Source organism: Myotis daubentonii, chromosome X (assembly GCF_963259705.1).
Source record: "Myotis daubentonii chromosome X, mMyoDau2.1, whole genome shotgun sequence".
NCBI classification, from domain to species: Eukaryota; Metazoa; Chordata; class Mammalia; order Chiroptera; family Vespertilionidae; genus Myotis; species Myotis daubentonii.
The window spans coordinates 85107139-85134400 of NC_081861.1; the positions used below are offsets into that span (position 1 = coordinate 85107139).

Consider the following 27262-nt stretch of genomic DNA (forward strand, 5'->3'; position numbering starts at 1 on the left):
GGTGAGCAGTGGAAGATATAGTTGGAAGGGTAGGATGAAACTCAATGATAAAAACTACAGAGTCAGATAAAGAGGGTTTAACCTAGTGATCCCCTAAAGGTCTTTGAGGAAGAAGGTGCCATGATAGTTGATGATATGGCTCTGGTGTATTTCATGTGGTTCCTTATGTCATAATTATTCTTTTATAAGCTTTTCCATGACTTTGTCTTTGGTTGCTACTCTGTTTCCATGTTAATTCAGAATGTTTGTTCTCATTTAGAAGAAGCACTGGTTCATCAGATCTCAATGACAAGGAAGTTGGTCCTGGGACCCTGAGGAGCAGCCAGAGCAGTGGTATGACCCCAGTCACTCACAGGTCACCAGCCCCAAGCCCATGCAGCATGATCCCAGTCATCAGTAGAGTAAGTACACAAATGTGAAGGGACATCAGTTTTCTGGGAGTTGACCTCACCACCATGACATTACTGGTTCTCAACTCTCTGTATCTCAGTGCATGTTGTTTACAATGATTAATGGTAGAAGCTTCTTTATCAGAACTGAACCTCTTGCATCCTTAGCTCCCAACAGAAAGCCTGCAGTAGAAGGAAAGAGAAGGAACAGGTTTAGAGGTGGAATTTGTGCGATGAGGGTTTAAATGGCTATATGGTTTAAACAACATATAAATAATTTTAAAAATCTTTGATTTTGATACTCCGTGCTACTTCTCAAGATGTTGAATGTACTAAAATTTTTGCAAACTGATTTAAATCTGGAAAAGTAGAATCTTGAAATTATTTTCTAGTTTTCTTTTCTATAAATCTGTTAAAATGAGGGGTCAATGCATAATGAATGTTTAAATTGCATAATATATGTGTGTATAATATATGTATGTATATGGAAGCTGCTCTTTTAAATGAATGAACAACACTAGATTTTTTGGATTAAGCAGAAAACCATATATATACAAACCTTATATAAAAACTATAGCTTTTTTTTAGACAGCCAATATTTAATGAGGGCCTGCTATATGCCAGTCCTGGTCACGTAAATACTTGAAGGATCTGAATTAATTAGCCATGTAGGAGTCTGAGGTAAATAATTCCTCCAGGAAAGAACACTACTTATATTCAGCAGGTACATTACTGGATGGCTGTTCCAATTACTTACGGGCGACCTCCTTGAAAAATCAGTGGCTTTGCTCAACCAATATCTAAAATATGTTTAATGCCCCTGAAGGAACAACCGGTGCATAGATTCTGAGGTGTATGCATGAGTGATATGCACAAGGAAGAGTAAGACAGTCTGTGTGGCTATTGCTGATGAATGAAGGGAGGAGGACAGATGGAACCTTGCAGATCACAGTATGCACTTTGGCATTTACTCTGGATAAGATAGGGATAATTAGATGGTTTGAGCAGAGGAGTGACATGATATGGCTTCTTTTTATGCAGGATCTGGGAGCTGTGTTAAGAAGCAGCTGTAGGGGAATAAGAGTAGAAGCCAAAATGCCATGGCAGAGACTGGGCTTCAGGAAAGAAAGATAAAAGTGGAGGTTGTGAGTAATCAGATTCTACAGATTTTTTTAAAAGGAATAGCCAAAAGGCATTCAGACAGATTTAATAATAATAGATATATTTAAACACTTGTAGTCTAAATTGTACTTGCTGATAATAGAGATGCCATATTTGAAATTTCTTAAATATTTATATTAAGATCAGCAAGCAGTACTATTCAATAGCCAGAAAAATACATGGCTATTTGATAATTATATTCATTTCTTTGGTCACCTAACAAGGAATGATCCTCAAAGTATTTAGGAACTGGTATTGCAGGGAAACTGAACAATCAGAGCAAATACTGGCACAAGTTTAGGGAAATATCTTGGGAGCCCTTATATGCCACACATTACCTGCATTATGGGAAAAACTAGGGTTATGGAGGAGGGAAAGCACAGGGAAGGGAATAGACTGGGAAGGGTGCTATTTATAACTGATACAGAAGTCTTAAAAAATTTAATAGCTGGGCAGCTGTATCCTTGGGTAGCAGAAGACTATCAGTTTAATGATCAGTAAGCTAGTCAAGTTTGTTCTCAAAACAAGGATTATCTTCTTAAGTACCATTTTTGAGGGGAAAATGTCACCCTTGTCATGTGCTAATACCCTAAAAATTGACAGCCTCTATATGAATTTTTTTTATTAAACAACATTTAGATTTCCCCAACATAAATTCCCTAGAACTGAGTTGAGTATATGTACATATATTTAGGCAATAGCTTGTGTTGCTCTAACTTTTGCATTCTAGCTGATCTAGCTAGTCTTTTATATGAGACACAAAAAGAAATATTTTCTGTTGAATAAACGTAAGACAGAACAGTACTTTAAGAAGCACACTTCTCTTTCATGATGAACGGAAGAAGTATACAGAATGAGATGATAATCAATATAACTTCTCCCAAATTAGTCCCATTTCTCAGCATCTCTTTGTTTTAATATTCTTTTCTTCTTTAGCATGTGAGAAGTAAGTTTTTAAAATGAAAAACTCTTAGAACATCAAAGTCTCTAACCTGACCTCTGCTATAATGTAACTTGTCAACTTTAGGTTTCACAGTCTGAATCTCCAGGGTATGTATTGCATGTTAATGACAGTACAATATTAATTGGAAAATTAGTGTTCAATCGTAATTATCCTCCCAGAGTGCCAATTGGAAAATTTCCTGTCAACATAGTTGTTTCTAAGGAAGTTGGTCTTACTTTGTTGGGGGACTCAATGTATGAACAATATTTTGAGGAGTTGGTGAAAACTGACCTAAACTAATTTATCTGTTTGACCGCTGTGACAGTCTTATGATAAATCTAGGTGGTATACAGCAAGTAATTAGGAGCTATATCCTTCCTACTATAGGGAGTATGTATTAGAAAATAATCAAAGACCAAAAACAGTCTATATTGAAGCTGCAGTGATTAGCATGCTAAGCAAATGAGAGCCACATCTCTCTGGAGTGAGTTAATCAAAATGTCCCTCAGTGTCTAAGGTATGGGCAACAAGGAGGAAATTCCTTCCTGTAGAATTTTTTAAAGCATTTTTTATTGTTATGGAAAAATGAATTTAAAAATTTCTTTTATATTTGATCATTATCACATTGTGGTATCATTTCCATGGACATTTAAACTTGACTCAGTTACTAAAAAGTTCAAAATTATGTTTTTAATGCTCAAGCAATGTTGGAGTGATATAACAGCCAAGCCCTTATGGGCCCAGGGACATTTTGGACAGAGTTTTCTTTTATTATATGTTACAATGAAAGCAAGTCTCAGACTGAATTCTTCAATTTACACAAGCATTTATTAGCAAGACAGTACCCAAAAATCACCGATTCCTCTAAATTAGGGAAGTACCCATTCTTTATCTTTTTATGAACTTTGATAAGCCCCTTGCATGAAGGTTCCATTTCAATAACAATGTAACCAACCAGGTTCTGATAATCTAGCCTGCTAAATGGAAAAGGTGGCATGGTCTTCTGTTAAATGGATGTGGAGTAGGTAAGGGGTGGTTGAGGAGAAAGGATGTTGAAAGGGGGACAAGCATAGGGCCATAGTTTTAAGCCTACTCTGAGGGTATGAAGATTGCCAGATTCTTATACATAATTTATGTAAGTTGGAAGTACCTGTATCATTTACTAACCATATAGTAGAATGCTCCCAGATCTTGTGAATGAAAAATTATTTCCAAAGCCTTCATTAGCATTAATTAGAGATTAATTATTAATAAGTTTTAGAGTTATATGGACTCCTTATGAGGGTCCTCCAAATATCAACTATCTTCTAAAGAATACATACTTAAATGTGGCTTTACTGAAGTGTATTTCTGTGGAAGGATTTTAAAGTAAATTATTGTCAGTATAATGTTTTTTCTGTTAATGTTTACTTTGTGAGAAGGAACATGGTTTTGAAAATTCTTTGGATTTGGCTGCCATTGAAGGCACCTCAGAGGACTTCACAAAGAATCATTGCACAAACACTTCTGGCACACCTGCCATAGCAGTGTCCAGGGCCTCCCTCTCCTCAGGTGGGTATTTACAATATCACTGCTCTGCTGTACAAAATGACTAAATCAGGTGTAGCTTACTCTTTTCATGCCTTAGAAAAAACTTGTCTATTCTTTTGGACCCATGGTGGTAGGCCCACTCCATAAGAACTACTTATAGGTGGTCCCAGGTGATGTTTTGAGCCTCTTACATTTATGCAAAATCTATTTCCTAAGTGTACACTTGGCAGGCATCACTGCCAAGTTTCAGAGCTATCCTATATAATAAAAGGCTACTAGAAATATGCAAATTGGCCAAATGGCAGAGAACTGGTTGCTATGACACGCACTGACCACCTGGGGACAGACATTCAACACAGGAGTTGGCCCCAGGTGGTCAGTGTGTTCCCTCAGGGGGAGTGCCACTCAGCAAGAAGTTGAGCTCATGGCTGATGGGCACAGCAGTGGTGGTGGAAGCCTCTCCTGCCTCCATGGCAGCACTAAGGATGTCCAACTGCCGGCTTAAGCCCTGCGGGGAATGGGCCTAAGCCATCAATCAGACATCCTCCAAGGCAGCGGTTCTCAACCTGTGGGTCGCGACCCCTTTGGGAGTCAAACGACCCTTTCACAGGGGTCACCTAAGACCATCAGAAAACACATATATAATTACATATTGTTTTTGTGATTAATCACTATGCTTTAATTATGTTCAATTTGTAACAATGAAATTAGGGGTCACCACAACATGAGGAACTGTATTAAAGGGTCGCAGCATTAGAAAGGTTGAGAACCACTGCTCCAAGGGCTCCTGGACTGCGAGAAGGCACAGGCCGCGCTGAGGGAGCCCCCTTCCACCCTGCCCCTCCACCCCCCCGTGAATGCACAAATTTCATGTACCGGGCCTCTAGTACCAAATATAATTGGCTGATTTGATATGAAAGGCAGGGACACTTGCCCAGAGCTCAAGGATATTAACTTTAAAAAAAATCTTTATTGTTGAAATTATTACACATGTCCCCCTTTTCCCCTATTGACCCTTTCTAGCTTGTACCCACCTTCTGTCCCCATGGAACGGACTATCCAATCTCAGAGGGAAGGCAGGGGTGCATGGGTGGGAAGAATTTAACCCATGGGCATAGACAATAGTGTGATTAAATCAACTTTTTAAAAATTAACAGATTTATTAAAATATAATTTACATACCATAAAATTTATCTGAGTTTTGTCAGTTTGCATTAATTTTGATTGCCAGTAGGTATGGATTAATTCTACTATCTTACTTTATATATTCCATTCACCTCACTTTTGTTCTAGGTTTTATTCTTTCTCTACTGCTTTCTTCTATATCAGTGGTTCTCAACATTTCTAATGCTGCGACCCTTTAATACAGTTCCTCATGTTGTGGTGACCCCTAATTTCATTGTTACAAATTGAACATAATTAAAGCATAGTGATTAACCACAAAAACAATATGTAATTATATATTTGTTTTCCAATGGTCTTAGGTGACCCCTGTGAAGGGTCGTTTGACCCCCAAAGGGGTTGCGACCCACAGGTTGAGTATTTACAATATGACTGCTCTGTTGTACAAAATGACTAAATCAGGTGTAGCTTACTCTCTTGTGGGCATTAAATGCTGTTCTATATTGATGTCTCCCCACCCTTTCCATTTTTTCCCTTCCTTCTAGTTTAGTATATACACCATTTCTCTTTTAATGATTATCTGAGAGTTTTTAATATGCATGTTTAACTTAAATTCTAATTTCTAACATAAATGTTAATTCTTCTTGATTTGGTGGTCAGCAATGCCCTATATCTAGAAAAAATTAACCATTTTGTGGTTTAAATAAAGAATTATTTTCAAGCAGTATTAAGGTATTAATAATAACCCCTTTCATTTATATGGTACATTCAAATATATAATTTCACTTCATTATCACAATAACCCAGTGTAGCAGATATTATGTTGTAATTTTATTACCTATGAATAAAGAAACTCTTCAGAGAAATTGGTCATAATTATGAAGTTTAGGTCCCATATGTAGAATTAAAATCATGACAAAATTCTCAACATGAAAATGTTACTTGTTACTTAATGATGATATTTGCATAAAGCCTAAATCTGGATTCTGTATGCTGAGTCAGAGTCTCTCCTAGACAGGTAGCTCCCAAAAGGTTTTCTAAATGAGTGTGGTTATTGTTGCATTTTGCTTAGGATTAGAAAATCAGTTCACCTATTAAATGAAAACTTTTAAACTAGGCTAGAAGTGAACTTCCTAGACCAGTGGTTGGCAAACTCATTAGTCAACAGAGCCAAATATCAACAATACAAGGATTGAAATTTCCTTTGAGAGCCAAATTTTTTAAACTTAAACTATATAGGTAGGTACTTTAAATTCACGGTTTTCGTCTTCCGTTTTTCTTTGCTTCTTCTTTGTAGCCATCTCAAACAGGGCACCTAAAAAAATGTTTCATTTTATAGTAATAAAGCCACCAACACAAAAGAATTACAATTCTTAAACTGATGACAAAAATACCTGTAGGATTTGCAGCTGGTTGGAAAAATACAGGTAACTTTATGCTTCGAGTAGGTACTTTTGTCACCCACGCACGATTTGCAGACGCGACTAGCACTAACCACTGCACAATGAGACTGCTGACTGACTGGCTCACTCAACTCGTGCATGAATCCCACGTGCCTCCCTCGCGCTGCATATCCCTTGGCCCGCCTGCACCACATCTCCTGTCGCCCGACCAACTGACACCCCCACCACTTCTTCTAACGCCACTTCTTCAAAATACACTCGCCCAGGCTGAAAAAAGACTTCAGCGCATGGGCCACGAAGTTTCAATAGCACTGTACATGCGCGCCCGCATGTGGTATTTTGTGGAAGAGCCACACTCAAGGGGCCAAAGAGCCACATGTGGCTCACAAGCCGCGGTTTGCCGACCACTGTCCTATAGACTGTATTTCTACTTCTGAACACTTCCTGTTTATTGAGTATATACTCTGTGTCAGGTGCTATGCTAAATACTTCTACTTTATATCACTTACCATTTCAAACTTATTTACTTGATTGCTCTCTTAAATCTTTCTTATTTATAAGCAATGATATCTACATCAGCGGGGCTTTGACATAGAACTATTCTGTGGAAATAAACTGTGTCTTGATAAGTTTTCCACAGCATTACTGACTACTGTATAGTTCTTTAACTTATATTTTCAAAAGAAACATATTGTTCTGATTATAAAATGTTCTGGTACCTAAAGAAAACAGAATTTTCTCCCATTTACCTGTAGCCACTCCCTTTTATTTGATTTATAAATTTTAAAATCAAGAATGGTTAATGTTTTATTTTTTCTAAGCTTAAGGGTCCATTCTGAGAGAGTTTTTCAAAATCTATGAGCAAAACAGAAGACTTAAACACCTTAAAATTAGCATTTTTGTAATAGAGCATTTAGTTTCCTATGATCAAAGGAGAAATGAATACATCAGTGTTGGTAATTCAGTTCAAGGGAATTTCAAAATGTTATTAAAATGAAAGTATGTTAGCATAAACAGCAGAAAGTTACTGAGTCTGTCACTTGCTTTCATAACACTATGTCCCATGCCTACAAAGAATTGGAATAAAGATGAAAGATTTACAATGAAAAGTGAAAACTTGTAGAAAATAAGGTGATTCATATTTTTCCTTTTCTCTTCCTTCCCCCAGACCAGAGTCAATCTGAGTTAGATTTGAGTGGATCATTTAAAGAAGACTTAAAAGATACTGTAAATTTAAGAAGCAAGTATGTCCCTGGGGCTTTAGACAAAGATTTGGTAAGTTGGATACAGAAAGGAGTCCAATGATCATGGAGAAAAGGCATGATATTGTTCAAAACTTGTCCACTTTTACATGAGGATGAGTTGAGGGTAAAGTGAGGATATACAATAATCTCTTTCTATTAGTCTTCACAACCAGCATACAAAAATAACTAAGGAATGATTTAGTAAAGGTAAGAGGTAATCAGAGGTAATCAGATTAATCTGGAAAGATTATCTTTAAGAAACACCTGTTGGGAATTTCAATTCCTACCTAAAAGCACATTACTGAATCTAAACCTGGGAAATGGGAAATATCAACATTTTCTAAATGAAATAATACTGGATTTAATCTGACTATGTATTTTATATGGACATTTCTACATCTCAAGTTACTCTCAATAAACTACTTTCTTGATTAAGACTAAATTATTGGAAAATTAATTTATAAAATGAGAAAGTTGAATTAGATTATTGGTAATGTTACTTCCATTTCTAATGTTGTGATATTCTGAGTTCTATAATTACTATAATGCAATTTGAACTCCATGGAAGAAAGATATAACACAAGTATTAAATGACAATAATATAATTTTTCCAAAGCAAGGCAAGAAACTTACAGTTCTAAAACTCAATGTTATTTACTATATATACTAATTAAAGGGTATTATGCTAATTAGACCAGGAGACCTTCCTGGAGACTGGACAGGGAGGGCAGTTGGGGGCCATTAGGCCAGCTGGGGAGGGCAGTTGGGGGCCATGAGACCAGCAGCGGAGCACAGTTAGGGGTCATGAGGCCGGCCAGGTAGGGAAGTTTGGGGCCATGAGGCCAGCCGGGGAGGGCTGTTGCGGGCCATGAGGCTGGCCAGGGAGGGCTGTTGAGGGCCATGAGGCCAGCAAGGGAGGGCAGTTGGGGGTGAGCAGGCCAGCAGGCAGAGTCATTAGGGGGGATCAGGCAGGCAAGCTGGCGAGTGATTGGGACCCAGCGGTCTCGGATTGTGAGAGGGATTGGGCATAAACTGGTAATCAGACATCCCTCGAGGGGTTCCAGATTGGAGAGGGTGCAGGCCGGGCTGAGGGACACACCCCCTCGTGCACGAATATTGTACACTGGGCCACTAGTTGTATAAATAATAACTATCTTAAAATCCACCACCAAAAAGAAAAAAGGAAGCAAATAATGAGATCAAATGGTTTCAAAGTTTACTTGTTCTCAACCTTTACAGAACAGTTAATTCCAATATTATAAAAATGTTTTTGATCTTAAAAACTCTAAAAAAATCTTCAAATTCATAGTTTTAAACTATTATAAACTTCACTCTCAAACTTGATTTTAAAATAATTTAAAAACTATAAGTAAAACCTAGCAGTGAATGAAAAATATAGCAATAAGGATAACTAAGTTTTATTCTAAGAATGAATGGAAGAATTAATCTATGTAAAAATATGTATTACATAGCTAATATTTCAATATATTAAAGGAGAAAATACAAAACTATTTTTGCTAGATGCTGAAAACTATTGACAAAATTTAACAGTCATACCTAATAAAAATACAAATTTAATAAAACTAACATAAACCATTGAAATATGATTTTAGCCCTGGCTGGTGGCTCAGTTGGTTGGAGTGTCACCTGGAGCACCCATCTTGACAGTATACACACACAGACACACACACACACACACACACAAATGCATACATGCACAGATCAAACACTTTTTAATTAAAAAATAATTTAATTGCCCAAAGTAAATCACCTTAGATATCACCCAGGTCTGTGTGATTCTAAATTTCATTCTCTTTCCATAAAGCTTCCACTAGGAAGGAGGCCCTACTCCTCTGATGATATAATTCAGGTTGAATGGATAGCAAAAGAGGAAAACCTAGAATAGGGCGATTTCTAGATATTTGTATATGATTTTTCAGGTATTTTAAAAAGAAAGTGATTTGGGGAGTGAAATGACTTTCTAGGAAAACAGTAAACCAAACCACTGATATTTTCCCCCTTCCTTAGGACTCCTCAGAAGAAACTGAAGAAAGTATTGATGATGTAGTGTCCTCCAGGTTTTCTGCAAACACCTACAGCCTAGCAAGTGGCCTGTCAAGAGTAAGCAGTTCTCTAATGCACTGGAAGCTTATTCTTTCTCTTGTTGATTTTCTGTTCACTTCCAAAGGGCATATGAATGTTTTTGGGACAATGTCTGTTAGTGAGTTAAGTCATTATAGTCTTCCACTTGTCCTTAGCCCACAGAGTACTTTTTGGTCTAATTCTGTGTAGACTTTTCCTAAGGCTTCTCATTGCTTCCCTCTTCTTCCTTGGTCCTCACATAGGCTTTAAGACCTCTTCAGTCCTTAGTTCAGCTCAAGCCTATAAATTATCTTAGTTCTCTGCTGATACATTTCCCTGCCACCATTCTCTCAACTCCCTAATTGTTCTCCACACTGCTGGCAGACATTCTCCTAAAACACATACCAAGTTTCTCTCCTATTCAAACAGTGTCCATAGTTTCCCACTGCCAACAGAATGAAGACCCTTCTTACTTTAGTGTTCAGGCTTTCTTTAAGAAGTAGCCTTTAGGAACCCCTGCTACCTTTTACCCATCTATATGTCTGTAACTTTTTTCTTTGCTTCTCTAATTTCTATCTGTTATTTTAATACCTATTTTTTCCTTTTGACCTTCGTGTGACATCCTTAAAGAATTCTCAAGCCGGCTCTGACAAGAAATGGACCTACCTAAATGTGCCTGATGTTGACTCAGACACTGTGAGTTTTCAATCTTTCCTTTTCCTTCTTTCCAACTGTACTTCACAAATTTTATGGTACTGTAAATCTGATTAGGTGGGAAATTTTCCAGCATATAGCTTTTTCTGATTTGTATTCAATTTACCAGAGGTTCTCTTTTAAAAGGTAAATAAAATGATCAGCCTTAACCGGTTTGGCCCAGTGGATAGAGCATCAGCCTGTGGACTCAAGGGTCCCAGGTTCGATTCCGGTCAAGGGCATGTACCTGGGTTGCGGGCACATCCCCAGTAGGGAGTGTGCAGGAGGCAGCTGATCGATGTTTCTCTCTCATCGATGTCGCTAACTCTCTATCCCTCTCCCTTCCTCTCTGTAAAAAATAAATAAAATAAAAAATAAATAAGTAAAAAATTTAAAAATAAATAAATAAATAAAAGGTAAATAAAATTATCAAAATACAAGTATTCCCCCCAAAAAAAACACTCATTAAACATTAGAATATGAGGACTAGTCAAAAGATACATGGTCCAAAATTACTTACCATTGATGAGATACCTTTAGAATAAATACCTCTATTTTATTTTTTTAAATTCTTACCCAATGATATTGTTTCATTGCTTTTAGATAGAGTAGAAAGGAGGAAGGGACGGACAGAGGGAGCAAGAGGAAGAGTGAGAGCAAGAGAAAGCTCTATTTTAAATCACAGCATTGGCTTGGTTAAGAGCATAAAGTTTGGTTAGTAGTAAAATTTCCTTAACTGCCTAAATTTCCCCCAAGCTTAAGCATTTGTGAGTTCTTAAATTTTCTTCCATCTATAGGGCTCCTTGCTTACAGAGGAACTTCTTTGAATAGTGGCTACAGAACAATGTGGTGAGCCACGAATTAGTGATACAAGGAAATAGTGTGAGGTATGTTAGGGAAGTCCTCAGACTAAAAATCTGCAGAATGTGTTGTATGTCTTGGTGCTGCCAACAATTTCTGTGAGCCAGAATTTTCTCATATATAACATGAGGACTTTGGGGCTTATTCTTGAAGGCCTTGAAACTCAAATGATAGTTCATGGACCAGCAACATTGCATTACCTAAAACAGATATTCTAAAACTTTGTCAGTTCAGGGAGCCTGCAGTATCTCAGTGATACTTTCATGGCGCTCCTGGACCAAAAGTAATACCTGAATAGCCAATTTATTAATTATTTGGGTAAAAAATAAATAAAACAATAAGCACTGGTATCCTAACAATTTAGCCAATTGAAAAAATAATATACATAAACTGAGAGAAAAATAATATTTTATTCCATTATTAAATAGCCCTTAATATTTACTAATGGGATATGTGTGTCTGTTGGCACTACATGAATTGTGAAATCTTGGAATCTGATTGGACGGCACCACTTTAATTTCATTTTTGTTTTTTTCAATTCTCACCAAAGGATATTTTTCCATTGGTTTTTAAAGAGAGTAGAAGAGAGAGGGAAAGACAGAGAGAAATATTGATGTGAGAGAAACACATTGATTGGTTGCCTCCTGCATGACCCCTGACAATGGCCCCGGCAGGGAGAAGCCTGCAACCGAGGTATGTGCCCTTGATTGGAATTGAACCCTGAACCCTTTGGTCCGCAGGCCAATGCTCTATCCACTGAGCAAAACCAGCTAGGGCTAATTCCTTGTTCTACATTGATTTTTATGCAATATTTGTGTTTTGTGACAGCAACTGCCAAAAACTCAATTTCACACAGATAGGACTTTATAAAGAATAAAATGTAATTTAATGTTGATACTGCAAACTACTGTTTGTAGTTTATATGGTGTCTGATAGATGACACTATGTTTCCCTTGTAAATTTAAAATACCTGTGTGCCCCTGTGAGTTTACTGAGGTGCTGTGGAATTCCTCGACAAACAGTTTGGAAATTGTGGACCTAGTAGAAAAGCAAAATCTCAGACCCAACCTAAGATAGAATAGATCTGAATACTTGTTTTAATAGATCCTCAGGTGATTCATATGCAATTACAGTTAGAAAAGCACTGATAAAAGCCACCTACTATCATGACAATTCTGTTTCTTTATTTTATGAATAGGAAAGACAAATTAGGTCGCTCACTGGCTCTCTTTAAGTTATAATTTCCAAGTATAGTCCTCCCTCGGTATCCACCTGATGTGTAACCTGTGGATATGGCAGGCTGCCTCTAATTCTGGCATCCTTGGTTTTCTCTTGCCCTTGAATTAAGCCTAGAAGAGATACTATCCATATGATCCACATCCTGTTCTTTGAATCGTCTTTACTCTTCGTGATTGAAAGAATGTAATGACTTTATATATGTACAGGGTATAGCTAAAGAAAGTTTACAGTTGTATGGATATTAATACAATAATGAATAAATAATAATACAGGAATAAACTGTTTCCCATACTCATGACTGTAAACCCACTTTTCCCTCACCCTGTGTGTGTGTATATATATATATATATGAAAAAATCAAAAGTGGAACCTCTCTGCATTTACCATGGTCCTTACTTCCCAGTGGTTCACAAACAAGATTTTTGAGACTGTTAAGTCACTCATGAAAGCCTTTCAGGTGGTATTTTGTGCTAGTCATGTTGCTAAGATAGAGTTTTTGCTTATGGCACTAAAGGATAATTTTGTTAGTTGATTGAAAATATATCTCTCGTAATTAGTGACTTACCAGGAACTTCATTCATTCTGGGAGATTTGGACTTTTTAAAACAATTTATGTATTGGTTGGTGTGTTACTGTAGTGTTCTATTTTGTGGGTTGATATTTTACAGAGGTTTAGGAAGCCAGGGTCCTACATTACTTAGGTGGCCACACAGCTGCTGAGGGGTGCCTTGTTAATACTGCAGTTATGACTTTCCAGAGGCTAATGAGATGCTCTCTGGGGGTATACCAGGGAGAATTTTGTAGCTCTTACTAGGAAATAGATGAGCTTTTGTTTTTCCTGGTGAATGCATTCTAGATCTTGAAGTATATTGACCTTGAGCCTCTCAATGAGAAAGGAGAAAGCTACAGGGATTTGGAGAGGAGATGGGATTGGAAATGCCTCAATGACTCCATATTCATTAGAAAAGTGAATAAACAAAGGCTATTCACTAATGCAAAAGAGCAATGCTTCTCCTTTCAGCAAGTTGCCTGCCTTCATTACTAATGGTCCTAGATCTTATTATCCTTTCTCAGGCTTGGATTTTATGCAACGAGAAAATTAAGCAAATAAGTGATTTTTACTTTCTTCCATTTCCTTAGATTTCCCTACTGATTATAAAGAACAGGAATTATAATTGAATGAAAAGGGTGATTTTTGTGAAGAGATCATTAGTATAATACTAGAGGCCCAGTGCATGAATTCATGCATGGATGGGGTCTGGCTGGCTGGCCCAGCCCCAATTGGGGCGGATCGGGACCGGGTCTGCCAGGACGAAGAGGCAGCGGAGGTTAACCAGCCAGCCCGCCCAAATTGGGGCATGATTAAGGCTGGGCTGGCTGGGGGGAAGGGCCATGAGTGATTGGCCAGTAGGACCTGCCCCCGATTGGGGTGGGGGGACTGATTGGGGGCAGGGTCAGCCATGGGGAGGGGCTGTGGGTTGTGAGCTAGCTGCCCCCCTTGAATGGGGTGAGGGGGTTGATAGGTGGTAAGCAGCCAGAGGAGGGATCATGGGAGATTGGCCAGCCAACCCCACCCTGTTTGGTGTGGTGGGGGCCGATCAGGAATGGAGCTGGCTGGGGAGAGGGGCCGCAGGACCATTGGGGTGGTGGGGGCTGATCAGGGGTGGGGCCAGCTGTGGGAGGGGCTGTGGGTGTTTGGATGGCTGGCCCTGCCCCAGAATGGGTTGGGGAGCTGATTGGGGGTGGAGCTGGCTGGGGGGAGGTGCTGTGGGCTGATCGGGGTGGTGGGACCCATCAGGGGTGGGGCCAGCCAGGGGGAAGGGCCAAGGGGGGGGTGTTGGCCGGTCACCCTGTCCTTGATCGGGGTGGGAGTGGCCAATCATGGGTGGGGCCAACTGGGGAGAGGGGCCGCAGAAGGTTGGTCGGCCAGCCCCACCCCCTGATTGAGCCAGTTCGCTGGCCAAAGTAGGCATCATTGCGACTGGTTGTTCCTGTCATTATGGCATTAGGGTCGCTGGCTTTTTATATATATAGATAGGACTCCTCTTTCTATCTTGTTTATTCTAGGCCAGCCTTAATAGCATGCTGAGTGTTTACAGTGAAACAGGAGACTATGGCAACGTGAAGGTCAGTGGTGAAATCCTTCTCCACATCAGCTACTGCTACAAAACTGGCGGGCTCCATATTTTTGTCAAGAATTGCAAAAATCTGGCTATAGGAGATGAAAAGAAACAGAGGACAGATGCGTAAGCACATAACATATTCTGCTGTTTATTTCAATTGCTGCATTTTTTTGTCAGTATATGTGTTTCTTTTATAGAATACTAGAGACCTGGTGCACGAAATGCATGCATGGGAGAGGGTCCCTCAGTCCAGCATGCACCCTCTAGCAATCCGGGACACCTCAGGCGATGTCCGACTGTGGGTTTAGGTCCAATTCCATAGGGATCCCTGTGGGATCAGGCCTAAACTGGCAGTCAGACCTCCCTCTTGCAATCGGGCCCACTGGCTCTTAACTCTTGCCTGCCTGCCTGATTACCCCTAACCACCTCTGCCTTGGGCCCCGCCATGGCGGCTTCATCCAGAAGGACATCGGAATGACATTGGAAGGTTGTTCAGCTGTCCGGTCTAATTAGCATTTTATGCTTTTATTATTATAGATTCTTTTTTAAGCTTATTTATCTTTTTTCAATTAAATTTTTTGGGGTGACATTGGTCAACATGAATTTATAGGTTTAAGATGTGATTTTCTATGTTATTAGATCTGTATATTGCACCATGTGCCCATCACCCAAAGTCAAATCTTCTGTCACCTTATATTAGGATCCTCTTCTCCCCCATACCATTCACCCTGGCAACCACCACAGTTTGTGTTCACGACTTTCAGTTTTATATCCCATATATGAGTGAAATCATGTAGTTCTTAACGTTTTCTGACTGACTTATTTTACTTAGCATAATGTTCTTAAGGTCCATCCATGTTGTTGCAAATTTACAAATGACACTATTTCATCCTTTCTTATGGCTGAGTAGTATTCCATTGTGCATATGCACCACATATTCTTTATCTAGTCCTCTATTGCAAAACACTTTGGTTGTTTCCATCTCTTGGCCACTGTAAATAAAGCTGCAATGAACATAGGGGTACATATATCTTTTTGAACACATGATTTCCAGGTTGTAGACTATGTAATCAGAAGAGGGATTGCTGGCACATATAGTAACTATATTCTTAATTTTTTGAGGTATTGCCAGACTGCTTTCCATAGTGGTTGTCTGCATTCCCACCAGCAGTGAATGAGGATTCTCTTTTTTCCACTTCTCCAATACTTGTTATTGCTTGTCTTGTTGATAAAGGCTGCTCTAAAAGGTGTAAGGTAGTGTCTTATTGTAGTTATTATTTGCATTTCCCTAATTGCCAGTGAGGTTGAACATCTTTTCTTATAACTATTAGCTGTTCATATGTCTTCTTGGGATAGCTATATTTTTACGTCTTCTGCCCACTTTTTTTTATTGTGTTGTTTGTTTGGTGTTGAGTTTTATGAGATCTTTATATATTTTGGAAATTAAACCTTTTTTAGAGCTACTGTTTGCAAATATCATCTTCTACTTGGTTGGCTGCTTCATTGTTTTGTTGTCACTTTCTGTTGCTCTGCAGAAGCTTTCTAGTTTGATATAGTCCCATTAATTTATTTTTGCTTTTACTTCCCTTGCCTTTGGGGTCAAGTTCATAAAATGTTGTCTATGACCAAGGTCCACAAGATTGGTACCTATATTGTATTCTATGTAACTTACTGTTTCAGGTCTTGTATTTAGGTCTTTGATCCATTTTAAATTAATTTTTGTACATGGAGATAAACTGCAATCCAGTTTCATTCACTTGCATGTGACTTTCCAATTTTACCAGCACCATTTATGAAAGGACTATGTTTACTCCATTGTATGATTCTGGCTCCTTGTCAAAAATTACCTGTCCATATACATGTGGTTTTATAACTGGGATTTCTATTCTGTTCCATTGATCTGTGTGTCTGTTTCTCTGCCAGTACCATGTTATTTTGATTATAACTCTGTAGTATAATTTGAAGTCAAGTTGCTTGATACTTCCAGCTTGGTTCTTTTTTCTCAGGTTGCTTTAGCCATCAGGTGTCTTTTGTGGTTCCATACAAATCTGATGATTTCCTGGTCTCTTTATTTTTTAAAAATGACATTGGGATTTTGATGGGGATTGCATTAAATCTGTATACTGCTTTGGGTAATATGGCTATTTTAAGTATGTTGATTATTCCAATCCCTGAACACAGAATATAAATATTTTTTTTTCATTTTGATGTGTCTTTTTAAAATCTCTTTTAGTAAGGTTTTATAATTTTCAGTATCTAGGTCTTTTGCATTCTTTGTTAAGTTTATTCCTAGGCATTTTATTCTTTTGTTGCAATTGCAAAAGGAATTTTTTTTTTAATTTCTTGTTCTGAGGGTTTGTTGTTAGTATACAGGAAGGCAATGGATTTTTGCACAATAATTTGTATTCTGCAACTTGACTGTATTTGTTTAGTTTTTTAAATAATTTTTTATTGTTGAAAGTACTAAATATGTCTCTGTTTCCCCGATTGACTTCCTCCAACCCTCCCCTGTACCCCCACTCCCCACCCCATGCCTTCAGCACCCTATTGTCTGTGTCTATGGGTTATGCAAATGTGACTACAAGGTCTTTTGTTGATTACCTTTCAACCACCCACCCTCCCCGACATTCCCTCTGAGATTCCGCACTCTGTTCCATGCTTCCATGTCTCTGGATCTATACTGTTCATCAGTTTATTTTGGTCATTAGATTCCACATATGAGTGCGATAATGTGATACTTCTCTTTCTCTGACTGACTTATTTCACTTAGCTGATACTCTCCAGGAACCTCCATGCTGTATCAAAGTGTAAGAGATTCTTCTTTTTTACTGCTGCATAGTATTCCATGGTGTAAATGTACCACAGCTTTCTTATCCACCCATCTACTGATGGGCACTTGGGGTGTTTCCCAATCTTAGCTATTGTAAATTGTGCTGCTATGAACATAGGGGTGCATACATTCTTTCTGACTGGTGCTTCGGGTTTCTTAGGATATATTCCTAGAAGTGAGATCACTGGGTCAAATGGCAGTTCCATATTTAATTTTTTGAGGAAATGCCATACTGCTTTCCATAATGGTTTCACCAGTCTACATTCTCCCCAGCAGTGTACTAGGGTTCCCTTTTCTCCATATCCTTCTCAGCAGTTGTTATTTATTGCTTTGTTGATGATAGACATTCTGACAGGTGTGAGATGGTATTTCATTGTCAGTTTGATTTGCATCTCTCAGTTGATTAGTGACTTTGAGCATTCATTCATATGTCTCTTGGCCATCAGTATGTCCTTATTGGAGAAGTGTCTGTTTTAGTCTTTGTCCATTTTTTTAATTAATTAATTAATTAATTAATTAATTAATTTTTTATTGCTTAAAGTAATACAAAGGGTATTTATTACATATGTGTCCATTTCCCCCTGCCCCCGCCCTAGACAGTCCCCTAGCCTCCCCTATCCCCCAGTGTCTTATGTCCATTGGTTATGCTTATATGCATGCATACAAGTCCTTTGGTTGATCTCTTACACCCCTAACTACTGTCCCCCAACCCTCCCCGGCCTTCCCACTGCAGTTTGACAATCCGTTTGAGGCAGCTCTGCCTCTGTATCTATTATTGTTCAAAAGTTTATAATGGTCTCTATTATCCATGAATGAGTGAGATCATGTGGTATTTTTCCTTCATTGACTGGCTTATTTCACTTAGCATAATGCTCTCCAGTTCCATCCATGCCGTTGCAAATGGTAAGGGTTCCTTCCTTTTTAGAGCAGCATAGTATTCCATCGTGTAGATGTACCACAGTTTTCTAATCCATTCATCTAATGATGGGCACTTACGCTGTTTCCAGATCTTAACTATGGTGAATTGTGCTTCTATGAACATAGGGGTGCATATATCCTTTCTGATTGGTGTTTCTGGTTTCTTGGGATATATTCCTAGAAGTGGGATCACAGGGTCAAATGGGAGTTCCATTTTCAGTTTTTTAAGAAAACTCCATACTGTCTTCCATAGTGGCTGCACCAGTCTGCATTCCCACCAGCAGTGCACAAGTGTTCCTTTTTCTCCACATCCTTGCCAGCACTTGTCATTTGTTGATTTGTTGATGATAGCCAGTCTGACAGGTGTGAGATGGTACCTCATTGTTGTTTTGATTTGCATCTCTCGGATGATTAGTGACTTTGAGCATGTTTTCATATGTCTGTTGGCTTTCTGAATGACCTCTTTTGAAAGGTGTCTATTTAGATCCTTTGAACATTTTTTGACTGGATTGTTTATCTTCCTTTTGTTAAGTTGTATGAGTTCCCAATAAATTTTGGAGATTAGGCCCTTATCAGATATGACATTGGCAAATATGTTTTCCCACACAGTGGGTTTTCTCGTTGTTTTGTTGATGGTTTCTTTTAGTGTGCAGAAGCTGTTTATTTTGATGTAGTCCCATTTGTTCATTTTTTCTTTAGTTTCAAGTGCCCTAGGAGCTGTATCAGTGAAGAAATTGCTTCGGCATATGTCTGAGATTTTGTTGCCTTTGGATTCTTCTAGAATTTTTATGGTTTCCTGTCATACATTTAAGTCCTTTATCCATTTTGAGTTTATTTTTGTGTATGGTGTAAGTTGGTGGTCTAGTTTCATTTTCTTGCATATATCTGCCCAATTTTCCCAACACCATTTATTGAAGAGACTATCTTGGCTCCATTTTATGTTCTTGCCTCCTTTGTCAAATATTAATTGAACATTTTGGTTCGGGCCAATTTCTGGGCTCTCTATTCTATTCCATTGATCTATATGCCTATTCTTGTGCCAGTACCAGGCAGTTTTGAGAACAGTGGTTTTGTAATACAGCTTGATATCTGGTATTGAGATCCCACCTACTTTGTTCTTTTTCAGGAATGCTGCAGCTATTCGGGGTCTTTTTTTTATTCCAGATGAACTTTTGGAGAGTTCGTTCTAGATCTATGAAGTATGCCGTTGGTATTTTAATGGGACGTGCGTTGAATTTATAGATTGCTTTGGGTAGTATGGGCATTTTAATGATGTTGATTCTACCAATCCATGAACACGGTATGTTCTTCCATCTGTTTATGTCTTCCTCTATATATTTTTTCAACGTCTTGTAGTTTTCTGAGTAGAGGTCTTTTACCTCTTTAGTTAAGTTTATTCCTAGGTAGCTTAATTTTTTTGGTGCGATGGTAAACGGGATTGTTTTTATAATCTCTCTGGCTGAAAGTTCACTACTGTTGTATAGAAATGCCTCAGATTTCTTGGGGTTAATTTTGTATCTTGCTACATTGCCAAATTCATGTATTAAGTCTAGTAGCTTTTTGATCGAGTCTCTAGGGTTTTGTATGTATAATATCATGTCGTCTGCTAATAAGGACAGTTTTACTTCCTCTTTTCCAATTTGGATGCCTTTTATTTCTTCTTCTTGCCTAACTGCGATGGCTAATACTTCCAGTACTATGTTGAACAGGAGTGGTGAGAGTGGGCATCCCTGTCTTCTTCCTGTTCTTAGGGGAAATGGTGTTAGTTCTTGTCCATTGAGTATGATGTTGGCTGTGGGCCTGTCATATATGGCTTTTATTATGTTGAGGTATGACCCTTCGACTCCCACCTTACTGAGAGTTTTTATCAAAAATGGGTGTTGAATTTTGTCAAATGCTTTTTCTGCATCAATTGATATGACCATGTGGTTTTTTTCTTTCAATTTGTTTATGTGATGTATCACGTTTATTGATTTGCGGATATTGTACCATCCTTGCATCCCTGGGATAAATCCTACTTGGTCATGGTGTATGATCTTTCTGATGTACTGCTGGATCTGATTTGCTAAGATTTTGTTGAGGATTTTGGCATCTATGTTCATGAGGGATATTGGCCTGTAATTCTCTTTCATTGTGTTGTCTTTACCTGGTTTTGGTATTAGGGTGATGCTGGCTTCATAGAATGAGCTTGGAAGTGTTCCTTCCTCTTGGATCTTTTGACATAGTCTGAGGAGGATAGGTTTTAGTTCTTCCTTGAATGTTTGGTAAAACTCCCCTGTGAAGCCGTCTGGTCCTGGGGTTTTGTTTGATGGAAGCTTTTTGATGACTGCTTCAATTTCTTCCATAGTTATTGGCCTGTTGAGATTTTTAGATTCTTCCTGATTGAGTTTTGGAATGTTGTATTTCTAGGAATTTGTCCATTTCCTCCATGTTGTCTAGTTTGTTGGAGTAGAGCCGTCCATAGTATTTTTTAACAATCATTTGTATTTCTGTGGGGTCTGTTGTTATTTCGCCTCTATCGTTTCTGATTTTGTTTATTTGGGTCCTCTCTCTCTGCTTTTTGGTGAGTCTGGCTAGAGGTTTGTCAATCTTGTTTATCCTTTCAAAGAACCAGCTCTTGTTTTCATTGCTTTTCTGTATTGTTTTTTGGTCTCTATGTCATTTATTTCTGCTCTAATCTTTATTACCTCCTTCCTTCTGCTCACTCTGGGCTTTTCTTGTTGCTGTCTTTCTAATTCTTTGCGTTGTAGAGTTAGATGATTTACTACCATTTTTTCTTGTTTTTTGAGATAGGCCTGTAGAGCTATAAACTTCCCTCTCAGGACTGCTTTCATTGTGTCCCATAGGTTTTGGATTGTTGTGTTTTCATTGTCATTAGTTTCCACGATGTTTTTAATTTCTACTTTGATTTCATTGGTAACCCAATCAATATTTAATAGCATTCTATTCAGCTTCCAGGTGTTTGAGTATTTTGGTTTGTTTTTATTGTAGTTTATTTCTAATATTATGCCATCATGGTCTGCGAAGACGCTTTTTATGATTTCAATCTTCTTGAATTTGGGGATACTTTGCTTGTGACTCAATATATGGTCTATTTTTGAATATGTGCTATGAGCACTTGAGTAGAATGTATATTCTGTGGCATTGGGGTGAAGTGTTCTGAAGATGTCTATTAAGTCCATCTGATCTAGTGAGTCATTTAGGATTGCTGTATCTTTGATGATTGTTTGTCTAGAGGACTTATCCAGTGCTGTCAGTGGTATATTAAAGTCCCCTACTATGATTGCATTGTTGTTGATCTCTCCTTTGATATCTTCCAGGAGTTTTTTTGTGAATTTGGGTGCTCCTGCATTGGGTGCATATATGTTTACCAGGGTTATATCTTTTTGTTGTATTGATCCCTTTAGGATTATGAAGTGGCCTTCCATATCTCTTGTTATGGCCTTCACTTTGAGGTCTATTTTGTCCGATATAAGTATTGCTACCCCAGCTTTCTTTTCCTTTCCATTTGCCTGAAAGATATTTTTCCATCCCTTCACTTTCAGTCTGTGTGAGTCCCTTTTAATGAGGTGGGTCTCTTGTAGACAGCAGATGTATGGGTCATGTTTTTTTTATCCATTCAGCCACTCGATGTCTTTTGTTTGGAGCATTTAGTCCGTTTACATTTAAAGTTATTATTGAAAGGTACTTGTTTGTAGCCATTTCTTTTTTTGTGTGGCTGTTTTCTTTCTGAGCTTTTTATTTCTTCTTTTTACACCAGTCCCTTGAGCATTTCTTGCATTGCCGGCTTGGTGGTGATAAACTCCCTTAGTCTTTTTTTGTCTGTGAAGCTTCTTATTTCCCCTTCAATTTTTAATGATAGCCTTGCTGGATAGAGTATTCTTGGATTCAGTCTTTTGCTTTGCATCACTTTGTAAATTTCTGTCCATTCTTTTCTGGCCTGATGTGTTTCTGTTGAGAAATCATTTGATAATCTAATGGGAGATCCCTTGTATGTAACTTTCCATCTCTCTCTTGCAGCCTTTAAGTTTCTCTCTTTGTCCTGAACATTTGCAATGGTAATTATGATGTGTCTTGGTGTGGGTCTTTTCGGGTTCACCTTGTTTGGGACTCTCTGGGCTTGTGTGACTTTTTTCTTCCCCACCTCAGGGAAGTTTTCTGATATTATTTCTTCGAGTAGGTTTTCTAATCCTTGTTCCTCTTTCTTTTGTTCTGGCACCCCTATTATTCGTATGTTGTTTCGTTTCATGTTGTCCCAAAGCTCCCTTAGGCTCTCCTCCTGTCTTTTAATTTTTTTCTCCAATTGCAGTACAGTTTGTGTGTGTTTTGCTTCCTTGTCTTCTAATTCACTAATTCAGTCCTCCGCTTCTCCTAGTCTACTGTTGATACTTTCAATGGTGTTTTTTTATTGCACCTATATCACTCTTCATTTCTTCTTGGGTCTTACTTAAGTTGTTGATTTTCATCTGTTTCTTCTAGCTTCTTGCATATGTTATTGATTTTTTCCTCCGTCCAGTTTATGAACTCTAGGACCCTTATTTGAATTCTTTTTCGGTCATGTTGCATGCCTCTGTATCACTTAGCTGCTTTTCTGGCGAGTCCTCTTTTTCTTTCCTTTGGGGGTTTCTTTGTCTACCCATGTTTGATCTCACTGACATATCTAGACGTTGAGTCGTTCAGTGGCTGCTCCCTTGGTGGCAGTGACTCCTTGGGCTGTGGTTGCTCTTTGGGCGGTTGCAGTAGCAGCTCCTTCTCAGTTGGCAGCAGCTCCTCTGGTGGGTGCTGTTCACAGCTGTGGTAGCTCTTCTGGCTGCTGGGGGAAGTTTCACGTACAGCTGCTGTTCCTCAGACAGAGGGTGTGGTGCTCAGGAGGCTGCTGTTGTTTGGATCTGCTGCGTTGATTTAAAGTTCGGTATGCCTATGTTTCTATCTCTCTTTCTTCTTCTCATTACAGCAGTCACCTCAGCAATTCTTATAATGTACTCCTTTAGCTTTTTTTCTTTTTTTCTGTGAAACTCTTTATTTGACTATTTACTATGATAACCTTGGTGGATATAGTAATCTTGGTTTCAGAATCTTGCTTTTCATTACCTTGAGTAATTCATGCCATTCTTTTCTGTCTTGTAGAGTTTCTGATGAGAAATTATGTGTCATCCTTATGGAAACACCTTTGTAGATAACAGCATGCTTTTATCTTGTTGCCTTTAAGACTCTATCTTTGTCTTTAATTTTTGGCATTTAAGTTATGATATGCCTGGGCATGGGCCTGTTTGGGTCCTTCTTGCTTGGTTTTCTCTGTGCCTCCCCAACTTGTGTGACTTTTTCCTTTACCAGCTTAGTGGAGTTTTCTGCCATTATTTCTTCAAATATGTTTTCTATCCTTTTCTCCCCTTCTGCGTCTTGTTGCAGTCCTGCTATGCTTATATTGTTACTTTTCACGTTGTCCTACAGCTTCCATAAGCTGTCCTCCTGTTTTGTAATTGTTTTGTTTTTTTCTTTTTTTCTTTTTGGTTCTCTGATTGTCTTGTGATTTTTTTTCAATCCTGACTTCTAAATTACTGATTCAGGTTCAGCTTCCCCTAATATGCTGTATATTCCTTGCAATGTGTTCTTCAGTTGTGTTATGTCATTCTTTATTTCTGACTGTTCTTTTTACATAGTTACTATATCTTTTTTTATGCTGTTTTACATCTTTACCATCATTACTCTGAACTCTGTTTGAGATAAATTTCTTATCTCTGCTTCATTTATCTCTTCTTCTGGATAATTCTCTAATTTTTTCATTTGGTTTTTTTTTTTTTCTTTAGCTCCTCATTTTGGATGTCTGTTTGAATTTGTGACTATGTTTTAGGTAGATCCTCTATGCCTTTCAATTTCTAGTGCAGGACAGTGTCAAAGGATGTTTTTGACTAATTAGATCAGGCAAAGACTCAAAGCCTCCAGAGTCCACCTCTGCCTACAGGCTGATAGAATTCCGATTTGAATTGCCCCCCCCCCGCCCCCAGGCAATGCTCCTCAGTTGTGAGGAGAGATTTTTTTTTTTAACAAAGTAATGCAGTTGCTATTGCCTGGAGGATAATTATTCTTTTTAGTCTTTCAAGTGGCTTCAGGGCAAGGTGTTTTCCAATAGGGTGGGTCTTCTGTCTTCCCCCCTAGGCAAGGCAAATGTCTGTGTGGGAAAGATGTCCTCTGTTGTGTGAGGGAATGACTCAGCCCAGGAATCTGGGAGTATCTGCCTTCTGATCTCTAATCCCTGGGTCCCCAATCCTGCCTTCTGCTCACACAGTTCCAGTCCACTCTGCCCTCCTTCTGCTGGAACACCATGTGGGTGGCTCCACAGGGAATTTTGTGCATTGGCTGTTTACAAAGGTGCCTGAATTTTTCAGCCATCACTTCCTGGCAGAGAGCAACCCTGCTACTTTTCACAGTCAGATGTTTTGTGGGTCTCCTCAGTTCTGGTGCTCTCTTCTGGGGGACCCAACTTGGGGATTAGATCCAAGAGCTCTCAGTGGCAAACCCCCACAGCTGAGATATCTCTATGGAACTTCAGTTGCTGTCTGTGGGGCCCTGGCCAGCCCTTTGGCACCTGCACCCCTCCTACCAATCTCTATGTGGTCTCCACCTTTGGTCCTCAGATATCAAGGTTCTCTCCAGCCAATCTTACCTTAAGTATTCAGGAAGTGTTTCTGTATTTTAGTTATAATTCCTGTTTGTTCCTGGGAGCATGTCCATGCAGCATCCACTTAATCTTCTGCCATTTTTAATCTCTTTTATTTGTTTATTGTTTCTAATAATTTTTTAGTGGAGTGTTTAGGGTTCTCTATATACAGTATCTGGTTGTTTGCAAAAGTGACAGTTTAACTTTTTCATTACCTATTTAGATGTCTTCTATTTCTTTCTCTTGCCTTGTTGCTCTGCTAGGACTTCCAGCAATAAGTTGAATGAGAGAGATGAGAATGGACATCCTTGTCTTGTTCCTGATCTTAGAGGAAAAGCTTTCAGTTTTTCACCATTGAGAATGATTTTAGCTGAGGGTTTATCATATATGGCCTTTATTATGTTGAGGTTCTTTACTTCTATTCCTATTTTACTGATTGTTTTAATCATAAATGGATGTTGTACCTTATCAAATGCTTTTTCTGCATCTACTGATAAGATCATATGATTTTTATCCTTTCTTTTGTTAATGTGATGTATTACATTGATTGATTTGAGAATGTTGAACCATCCTGTGCCCCTGGAATAAACTCCATTTGATCATGATGTGTCATTTTTTGGATATACTATTGTATTCAATTTGCTAGTATTTTGTTTAGGATATTTGCGTCTGTATTCATCAGGGATATTTGTCTATAGTTTTCTTTTTTGTATTATTTTTGCCAAGTTTTGCTGTCAGGGTTATAGTAGCCTCATAGAATGTGTTAGAGAGTATTGCCTCTTCTAAATTTTTTTGGGAGATTTTGAGAAAGATAGGTTTTAAATTTTCTTTGAACATCTTGTAGAATCCACTGATGAAGCCATCTGGTCCTGGAATTTTGGTTTGGGGGAGGATTTTGATTGTTGTTTTAATTTCCTAACTGCTGATCAGCCCATTTAGATTTCCAATTCTTCATGATTTAGCTTAAGAAGGTTATATATTCCTAGGAACTTATCCATTTCTTCTAGGTTATTGAATTTGGTGGCATAAAGTCTTTCATAATATATCTTTGAAGTCTGTGGTGACTTCTCTCTCATTTCTGATTTTGTTTATATGGGTCTTTTCCACTTTTTTATTAGTGAGTCTTACCATGGGCTTGCCAATATTATTAATCCTTTCAAAATACCAGCTCTTTGATTTAATAGGTTTTTTGTATAGTCTTTTTGTTCTCTATTTCATTTTATTCTGCTCTAAACTTCTTTCTTCTGTTGACTTTGTGTTGCTTTTGTTCTTCTTTTCCTAGTTCTTTAAGATGTACTTTTATGCTGTTTACTTGGGAATTCTCCTGTTTCTTGAGATCAACCTAACAGTGATGGCGAACCTATGACACGCTTGTCAGAGGAGACACCTGAACTCATTTTTTTTGGTTGATTTTTCTTTGTTAAATGGCATTTAAATATATAAAATAAACATCAAAAATATAAATATTTGTTTTACTATGCTTGCAAATATCAAAAAATTTCTATATGTGACACGGCACCAGAGTTAAGTTAGGGTTTCTCAAAATGCTGACACGCCGAGCTCAAAAGGTTCGCCATCACTGGCCTATAATGATATAGACTTCCCTGTAACTGCTTTCACTGCATCCCAGATTTTTTTTTTAAATATTTATTGTTCACATTATTACAGATGTTCCTCTTTTTCCCCCCATAGCTCTTCTCCCCCTGGTTCCCACCCCACTCCATGCCTTCACCCCTCACTGTACTCGTCCATAGGTGTGATTTTTGTCCAATCTCTTCCCACACCCTCCACATCCTCTTCCCACACCCCCCTCACCATCTTCCCCCCCAAGAATTGTCAGCCCACTCCCTTTCCATGCCCCTGATTCTATTACATTCATCACTTTATTCTGTTCATCAGGGTTTTTTATTCATTTGATTTTTAGATTCACTTGTTGATATTTATGTATTTGTTGTCACTTTGTTGTTCATAATTTTTTATCTTTACTTTCTTCTTCTTCTTCTTCTTCTTCTTCTTCTTCTTCTTCTTCTTCTTCTTCTTCTTCTTCTTCTTCTTCTTCTTCTTAA

General features: G+C 38.3%; 1 protein-coding gene across 1 annotated transcript in view; it reads left to right on the forward strand.

Annotated features, from left to right (window-relative positions):
• SYTL5 (synaptotagmin like 5) overlaps positions 1–27262 on the forward strand; it is a 442905-nt gene that overhangs the window by 348422 nt on the left and 67221 nt on the right. Inside the window, exons 7-12 of the mRNA XM_059678890.1 lie at positions 260–401; positions 3915–4044; positions 7717–7823; positions 9821–9913; positions 10505–10570; positions 14735–14913. Coding sequence (XP_059534873.1) covers positions 260–401; positions 3915–4044; positions 7717–7823; positions 9821–9913; positions 10505–10570; positions 14735–14913 — 717 coding nt within the window. The remainder of the gene's footprint in view (positions 1–259; positions 402–3914; positions 4045–7716; positions 7824–9820; positions 9914–10504; positions 10571–14734; positions 14914–27262) is intronic.